This window comes from Carassius auratus, unplaced genomic scaffold (assembly GCF_003368295.1).
Source record: "Carassius auratus strain Wakin unplaced genomic scaffold, ASM336829v1 scaf_tig00031048, whole genome shotgun sequence".
NCBI lineage: Eukaryota > Metazoa > Chordata > Actinopteri > Cypriniformes > Cyprinidae > Carassius > Carassius auratus.
This window is the reverse complement of record NW_020525891.1, coordinates 1-8,930: the sequence shown is the minus strand read 5'-3', so window position 1 is coordinate 8,930 and position 8,930 is coordinate 1. Positions and strand designations below refer to the sequence as shown.

Here is an 8,930-nt window from a genome sequence, read left to right as displayed (position 1 = left end):
AGATGATTGGGATGGTGATAGTGTACCATGACAGGGTTTGCCAAAAACCCTGACATTTTCATTGAGGCTGGCTGAATTACAAGAATGTAAATGGCTGCTTTGTAAACCAGCAAAAATCTTTTTAACACCATCATTTGCATCTGCCATCACCTTTTCAGCTTTCTGCGTTAGACTCCTCCAGCTAAGAAACCTTCTAACAATTTGTTCAGGAACATGGGTGGTTCCATGGAAGTACTTTAACAGAGTGCCATTAAATGATTCAAAGGAAAAGGTTGATGTGGCCCACAGAGGCCCCCAGTTCCTTACACTTGTTGTAATGTGTGTCAGTAGATGAACATTGAAAGTCATATTTGCTGCTCCATATAACTTCTCAAACTGCAAAGTGAACTTTCTGAGAGCTCTTTCTGCTACATCAATATCACAGCGTTTCACTTTTTCTCCCAACAGAATGTGCATAGCAAACACAAACAGAAAAAGGTGGTTCCAGAATTTCCTCAGTAAAACCCCATTCAGAAGAGGCAGAGCATAGAATAAGAGGAATGACCTCCACTCTGATGCCTTCCAGTACTTTCTGTCTGCCACAGACCGTGGTACTCTGATTATCTCAACAGGTGGTTTGATTGTAACTAGCTCCTTGTCTAGAAGGTCTGATTTTGTTCCTATGTACCACTCTTGTTCATGATTTCTGGAGTCAAACCACAGATTAGCTAGTTGCCTTGTAACCCCAAGGCAGACAGAGTGTTGATACTCTGGAACAAATCCATTTATCATTTGAAAGTTTTCAAGTCTCATTAAAGGTGAAGGTCCTTTTACTCCCATTACAGTTTTCTCAAGTGTTGCGGCCAATGCGTGATCAAAGTGCTCTACTTCAGTTCTAAGTTTTGGCACAGGGTCTTTATTTGTGTAGGGACCTCCCCCAACATGGTAGCAAAAGTCACACCCATAAAAACCATTGAACTGTTTAGTGTTCCTTAGAAGTGGGCGGGCGACTGAATCAGAACTACATATGAGAGCAAAAACCTTGGAAGTGTGCTCTATGTTCGCGGAATCTTTCCATTTAATTCCATCTTTCTGTAGAATTGACAGTTCATCTACGAATGGCTTCAAAAATGTGAGCATATAGGGCTTTTTTTCCCCAAACCAAAGACATGGAATGCAGATATTTGCCTTTCGTTCTCTAGGCTCAAGCTCTATTACTTGGCACTGTATGGGCCAGATCTGGTACTTGGAGCTCCTGAACAGTGGGATTCCATCACAGTTCCAAATTAAAGATATGTCATCTTCACCCATTGCACCAGATTCCTTAAGTTTTTGATACTCATCTCCACATTGGATGTCTGAAATTGTATCTGAATTCAACCAATCGTTTTGAATTTTTGTTTGTTTTTCCTCAAGCAATGTTTTGATCTGTGAGGCCAAACTAAGAACCAGGAAAAAGCATCCACTTTTAAGAGAGCTGTCTGAATCAGTTACTGTGTGACAAATGTCACACTGTAGCTCACCAGTATTTTTCCCTAAGTAGTTTTCACATGTTGGACAGTAGAAATGGGGTTCATAATTTCCATACTGACCATAAGCTTTTCGGAAAAGATATGTGGTCACTGGTACCATGCCTGGAAAATGCTCATTGAAAATTTTCAGTAGATGGTCCAGTGAAACAGCTGTAAGATTGTGCCTTAGTATAAAGGACATAAGCAACAGTAAACTTTGTCCTTTTGTCAGAGGTGCGCCGGGATACACAGGATCATCGCCATCTGTTAATGGGCCTGCCTGAGGACATAATCATAATAGTAATTATTGTAAAAAGTAACCTATAGCAAAAGAAACATGCTGTATAGAAAACATACAAAAATAGAAGCTACTAACCTTTTCGTTTGGCTCTTGCTGGTCAGGAGTTGGAAAAGACATGTTCTCTTCTGGTTGTGTCCAGGATATGTCCTGCCATACCTAAAAATAACATAGATAACTGATTTTACTTTGGTGGGGTTTTTTTGGTGTCACGGCCCTCCTCTGCATTGCAGGTGCGGTTCCTCTTGCAGGCAGAGGAGGGTCGATAGTGATTGGAGCCACCTGGGTTCAGGGTATTGAAGCTGCTACTAACCACGTTCTCTCTCTCTCTCTCTCTCTCTCTCTCTCTCTCTGCTCTTCCATCCTATTTCAATTGTTCCTTTATAGTTTTACTTATTTTTTAAATTCAGTTATGCTCACAGAAACATACACACACAGACACAGACACACACACACACACAGAGACACACACAGACACATAGAGACACACACAGACAGACAGATTCACTCATCTATACACTTTACACATTACATTATGACATTCTCCCACCTCATTCCTTTATATGTTTAAAGTAAATAGTTTTGGTTTACAATAAATATAATCTTTTTGGCCTATACTAGTTGTTTGTGTCCCATCATTTAAGCCGGCCTGTGACAATGGTTTACGATTGATACAATACATAATCTTAATAATAATTATTATTTTAAAAAGAGAACTTGTAGTAAAAGACAAATAGTGTAAAGAAAAAAAATACAATAATAAAAGCTACTAACCTTTTTGTTTGGCTCATGCTGATCAGCAGTTGGAACAGACTTGTTCTCTTCTGGCTGTGTCCAGGATATGTCCTGCCATACATAAAAAAACATTATAAACGTTATAAACATGTGTTTTTTAAAATAGTTTAAGATAGTTAACTTGCAATATGCAACCAGACAGAATTAGAGTAGTTTTGCAATGAATAATGGGATAGATGTCTTTGTCCACTGATGAAACATACACAAATCCAATCCAATCCACTTTTATTTCTATATCACATATTACAAACACAAAGTTTCCAAAGTGCTGCAAAGACTCATAAAAGAAAACAATTAATATAAAATTAATTCAACAAAATAAGAACATCAAGTTTAAAAATATATAAAATATTAAAAAAAAGGATAAAAACCACAGTGGACGACATAACTTAGGCAGAATTAAAAGCAAAATAATGAAATTTAGACGAGCCTTAAAACACATAACTGTAGGGGCAGTTCGGACATGGAGGGGCAGGCCGTTCCAGAGTTTAGATCCAACCACAGAAAAGGCCCTGTCCCCCCGAGTCTTAAGGCTCGACTTGGGGACCACAAGCTGGAGCTGGCCCTCTGACCCCAGTGTCCGTGCTGGCGTATTAATTCAGATGAGGTCAGAAATATATGCCAATTAAATATAAAGTGTTTGTTAAACTGTATCTGCATTGCATTGAAGATCCATCAAATTTTTGCATAAAAAATATCAAATAATGTGTTATAGCCATTAATTGCTGAACAACTGGAAGTTATTCAACTTGTAAACTTATAAATTAGTAATTAATTTAAATTTGCATAAACCTATCATGAATGGATAATGCAACGAGTGTTTACTTCAAAGTATTAAATTAATTGACCTATGTATAAGCTGGTGTTGACACAGTAACTTCTTTATTAGAAGGTTTATTAATACAAATTGGTCAATGTTCACATCAATTATTACCTGTAATTCTGTTAGCATTTTTATATCAGGTTGGTCCCCACTTATGTGAGTCCAAGGTCTGTCTTGGTCTGACGTGGAGGGTAATTCCATCACTTGGACTAAGTGGGACTGTCTCCAGGCTGCCTCACTGTCAGGCTGTAATGAGTCATACAACAGCATTAGGGGACATGGGTGTGTTTATTACAAGCAATTTTTCATGTATCTTTATCACATACACATACAGGACAACAGGGGAAATATAAGCTTATCCCTGATTTACTTACATTGTAGAACAATGATAACAATGCAACAAATAAGCATTAAGTTTAAAAATGTTAAAATTTAAAAAATTCAATCTGTAGACATTTTACCTCTGAGGATTTGTTGTTTTGTGTGTCCTGCTCATGCTGTAGTCCTGCTGTCTGACTGCTTGCACTTTCTGTCAGAGGTCCTTCATGAGGAGCATTCTGGGACAACTAAAGTATGCCACTATAGTTAGTGTAATGATGGCAAACACAATTCTGTATGAATAACTATTTGAATATGTAAGAAAGAACTAAAACTCCGGCTGCTGTTAAAAGCTATTTTATCACCTTAAATTGCACCTTTAGCAAGCCAGTTGTAAGGAAACTGCAAGGAGCTCAGAGTTTGAGCCTCATGACAGCTCTCACTTCTAGAATGAAATTTTATTTGGCTTAGGCTACACTATGAAAATATCTGAAGAACAAACAAAGATTTAAATTATGATTTAGTGATTCTGGCTGGATTATAGATGAATATACAGTCACCAAGACAAATATGGTAAAACCTCAAGGGATGATTTGTCATCGGAACGAACATAATCACAAAACTGGTGCGGTCTAGGCTAACGTCACAGTTTAGCACACACATTACCACGCTCCCTATAAGTTATTCTAATATGAATCACTGATAAACGTATCCATAACTGTTTTTGTCAAATGACATAATGTTGCATACCTCGGTTGAGACTCGTCTCTTTTCTTTGTGGGAGGATGGGCAATTGAGATACTTCTTGTAACTCCCTCGGTCTCGGCACTTAAAATAATTCTGTAATAAACAATGCACTGTTAGCCTTAAAAAAAATAATAATACGTTGTAGTTAAACCTAGCAGGATTTTTTTTTTTTTTTTTTTTTTACCTCAGATTCTGTTATCCGTCGATATTTCGTGGCCTTTGATGGTTGTCTCAAATCATCAAGTACATGTTCTTTATATCTTCTTTTGTGCGCCATCATTGCATATCTGGTTGATTACGATTCTCAAATATATTTTATGCTTTTAAAAAAAACTGACACACATCACCATTGAATAGTTTGTGACACTCTGAGCGGGCTTTATCCTCAAATCAAAAGTTTTTATTTTATTTTTTAAATAAGTCGTAGCCAATCAGACGTCAATAACAATTTCGGCCAATCACAATTGGGCCACAGTCCGTTACACTGGCGCGAAATGTATGAGAAGATGGCGAACGTCAAGGCAGCAGGAGCTAACGTTAGCGCTCCACCAAGAGTAAGTATAAGTTGTTGAATTTGATAACATGCACGAACTATTAATGATTAAATGCAGTTTAGTACTGACGTTTGTTCAGTAAGTTGGATAAATACTTAATTCATCTTCAGTAATTTTGGTTCACATGTTAAAATGACAGTCAAAATTAGTGTGCTGCCTGACTTAAAGATGCTGCAGCCAGATAACTTTATTACAACATGACATTATTATTATTATTATTTTTTAATATATATATAACGTTAATATCCCCTTGTCTGTCTTGCTATGACACAGAAACGTTTCAGAACGCTTGCTCCTCTTTGCCATAAGGGAGGGGTCGTAACGTAGGCTAATCGACAAGGAATGCTTTTTACATTTGATTTTTTAAAATACAATCACGGTTTTGTTTCTAAAATGCAAACTCAAGATTTTTGTTTGCAAGTGAAAATGTATTAAGGATGCTGTGCAATGTGTTTTTGTCTTTGTTCTAGAAAAAAAACACTTTAGAAAGTTCTGATGACGAAACAGACATTGAGATGAAGCGACAATATGAAAAAGCAAAAGTAAGTATTTACTGTAATATTGCTCAAATATATATATATTTTTAACTAATATATAATTGCCCTAATGTTTATGATTTTGCAGTCCTAGGATAAAATGTCCTCTTAATGATTATTAAAGAGATATTAAAAAATGAAAAATGTATGGTATTGTTTAAATATCAGTGGTTTGTATACAGATGTCCTGTTGGCCCTTCGTTTTTTTAACCTTTATTTAACAAGAAAAGTCCAATCGAGTTAAAATAACTTCTCACAGGGAGTCCTGGCCAAGACAGGAGGCCAAAAAAGTTGCAAATTAAAAACATTAAAAAAAACGGGACAAAAATTACAATACACAGCAACGCTCTATGTATACAATACACATTTAACTTAAGTAAAAACAAACATATAATTTAAATAGTACCTAGTTGAAACAAGTAAACCGTTCATTCAGAGATGTCTTTAAGAGGTTTTAAAAGTACTAATAGATTGAAGTGATTCTAAATTTAAGGTGTTTTGAAGTTCATTCCAGACACTTGGTGCATATAATGAAAAAGCTTTTTTTCCAGGTTCTTTTTTTGTTAATGGAATAACTAATAACAGTTTTTTTGACGACCTTGTCCTATAAACACTATTTTGTTAAATAAGTAAATTTGAAATGTAAAGGGGTAATTTACCCATTAGTGCTTTAAAAGTAAAAATTAACAGATGGAATTTTCTTCTAAGAGAAAGAGGGAAGGCCATTGTACAGTTAGTGCAGTGGTGAGTCCTAGCTGCCTACATCTGTAATGAAACGAAAGGCAGAGTGATATAGTACATCTGATTTTTTTAATAAAAATGATGTAGAATGCATATAAATTAAATCACCATAATGATTTATGTTAGTTGTTTTGTACTGATGATAGTTGTTTTGCATGTTGTATATAACTGAGTTTTTATTTGGTCCAGAGACAAAAAAAAGTTGCAAAAGAGAGGATCCTCACTCAGTTGAAGGATACACTGAGGAAACCACTCCACTCCACTCCATGCAGAACCAATCCATTACATAGTGAGGAGGAAGTTGAATCCGAAACGGTGGACACAAACGTGGATTTGTTCAATTACCCAGGGAATTCTCAACCAACCGTATGTCGTTTCAAACCCTAAGCAATGAACACAAACTTTTGGACTGCGTAGTCAACCTAATGTATTTTTAAAAGTAATGTTTAGGCAGATAATACAAATTATAAGATCTATGGTATTGTTTAAATGTTATTTGTTTATAGACTATATACAGATGTTCAGTTGTCGCTGTTTTTTATGTTGTATATAACTGAGTTTTTATTTCTTGTTGACTTTGGTTCAGAAACAAAAAAAGGTTGCAAATGAGAGGGTCCTCTCTCAGCTGAAGGATACACTGAGGAAACCACTCCACTCTGATCTACGCAGAACCAATCCGTTACATAGTGAGGAGGAAGTTCAAGCCGAAACCGTGGACACAAATGTGGATTTGTTCGATTACCCAGAGAATTTTCAACCAACCGTATGTCGTTTCAGACCATACACCAAAAAAAAACAAAAAAACATTTGGACTGTGTTATAGTTATTCTAATGTATTTTTAATCATATTCTTTCAGGTTCTCCAAAGCGTTTTTTTTTTTTTTTTTTTTGCAAGTAGAACATTACCATGCGAATCATTTTTATTTGAAATTGTATTTATTGTTTTAAATATAGGATACCTTAGATGCTGCTGAGGCAAGTGGAGAGAGCGTGGAACAGCCATTATTTGTCAGTGGTGAAGTGTTGAAAGCTTTGAAAGGTACAGTATAAAATACCTGAAATGAGTTGTGCTAAGGGATGCTATGTGGATAATTATGTCTTAAATATACTATATATACAATAATACATTTGTGATTGCAATTTTCTATTGACTTGATTTGTATTTAAAGCATTAAAAAGTGGTTGTACTGTATTTCATTTCTTTAGATAGATTCTGAGCATTAAGCATTTACAATCTTTGTAATCATTCTAAGCAGCCATCTTTCTTCATAACTTTTTTAATAGAAATCTTTTCGACACCTCTAGAAATCTCAACTGTGGCGTTTGGCATCTTGTTCCTACCCCACTTACGATGTGTTTTTACACGTATTACCTGTGGTGTGCATCAGGAGTGGAGCGGTACATGTATTCGTACTGAACCAATTTGGTACAAGGGTCACGGTTTTGGTGCACGCATTTACACAGAAAATACACTGCGAAGCGGAACTATTGTTAGATACGCATGTTCTTTGGGGACACAATATGTGACGCGCGTCCTATTCGCTTTGGACTAATGCAAACTAGACGCAAATTTTAAGCATGTCTTTGTTTGCGTTGATTACAATGCTGGAGTGTGTGTGTGCTCGCACGCGCGGTAGAGAGAGAAAGATATAGTGTGTTCACTGTAGCACAAGAGAGATCGAGACAGAGAAGCAATTTGTCCTCGAGTGTCACAAATACAGTTCAGTAAGAGACCTTTACTTCAACTAAATCACCAACGTTATACTGTATGCCACAGCCTGAGAGACAGCAGGTGAATGTGTATGTGTGTGTCTGAACTCAGTGCGTTTCCCTACTGTCCATCACAGTGACTCACAGTGGTGTGTGTGTGTGTGTTAAAACACGGTGGTTAATTAAGGAAAACAAACAAATTGATCAGAAATATAGTAAATTATTTAAAAATTCATTCAGGTAAAACTATCAAACAACAATGTCTTAATTAATTAATTTATTAATAAACAAATTATATAAAACTATTGTCAGTTTACTACAAATAGTCATTTCTGTAATTTGGGCGGGTCATATATCATTTTTTAAGGTTTTTGTTTCCCGTGTGCCTTTTCTTTGCCTTTTTCCTTTTCAGAATGGAGCTGCTTTGGAGTGTTTGATAGTATTTGGGTGCTGTCATATCGCTACAATTTGCAGAAACGGGACTGTCAAAAACCTTGACATTCTTATTATCCGGGAGTTATTGTCATTAAATTTTAGTAAAATCACTGGCTTTGCATATCCCGTGCGAATGCACATGACAAAATTAATGTTGGGGCAGTTTCAAAATCACTCATCATCCCCAGATAATACTAATCCCGTGCAAATTGGGCTTTAGAGAAAACAACATATACTCAAGCTGCAGTTTAGTTTAACTTGACTGTCATAATTAGTATTGTCCTCAAAATCTGTTAGTTATAGTACATTTTAAACTTTAAAATATATAAAATACATTTCCTCTTTTTTTTTGCAGAAATTCCCACCTTAGTGCAGTGTGTAAAGGAACTAATATCCTCAATGAACAGAGGGATCGATACAGCAAGCACAAGCTCAGGGTCCTCCAGCTCAGCCCAAGAGATGGTATGTTATTGTATGTGTTTT

General features: G+C 36.1%; 1 protein-coding gene across 1 annotated transcript; it reads right to left on the bottom strand.

Annotated features, from left to right (window-relative positions):
* Positions 1–1,776: 1,776 nt before the first annotated feature.
* Positions 1,777–4,766, bottom strand: LOC113080363 (uncharacterized). The gene is made up of 6 exons (XM_026252529.1): positions 4,656–4,766; positions 4,475–4,564; positions 3,868–3,972; positions 3,518–3,652; positions 2,563–2,634; positions 1,777–1,947 (listed from the first exon to the last, which is right to left on the bottom strand). The coding sequence occupies exons 1-6, from the start codon at positions 4,749–4,751 to the stop codon at positions 1,795–1,797; spliced, it is 651 nt and encodes a 216-aa protein (XP_026108314.1). The 5' UTR covers positions 4,752–4,766; the 3' UTR covers positions 1,777–1,794.
* Positions 4,767–8,930: the final 4,164 nt, after the last annotated feature.

What these genes read in the sequence shown, in the direction of transcription:
- LOC113080363 (XM_026252529.1), bottom strand. Translation starts at nt 4,751, where the DNA reads ATGATGGCGCACAAAAGAAGATATAAAGAACATGTACTTGATGATTTG. An exon ending in AGAGACGAGTCTCAACCGAG is followed by an intron (nt 3,973 to 4,474) that starts GTATGCAACATT and finishes GGCATACTTTAG; the next exon opens with TTGTCCCAGAATGCTCCTCA. An exon ending in AAATGCTAACAGAATTACAG is followed by an intron (nt 2,635 to 3,517) that starts GTAATAATTGAT and finishes TATGTATGGCAG; the next exon opens with GACATATCCTGGACACAGCC.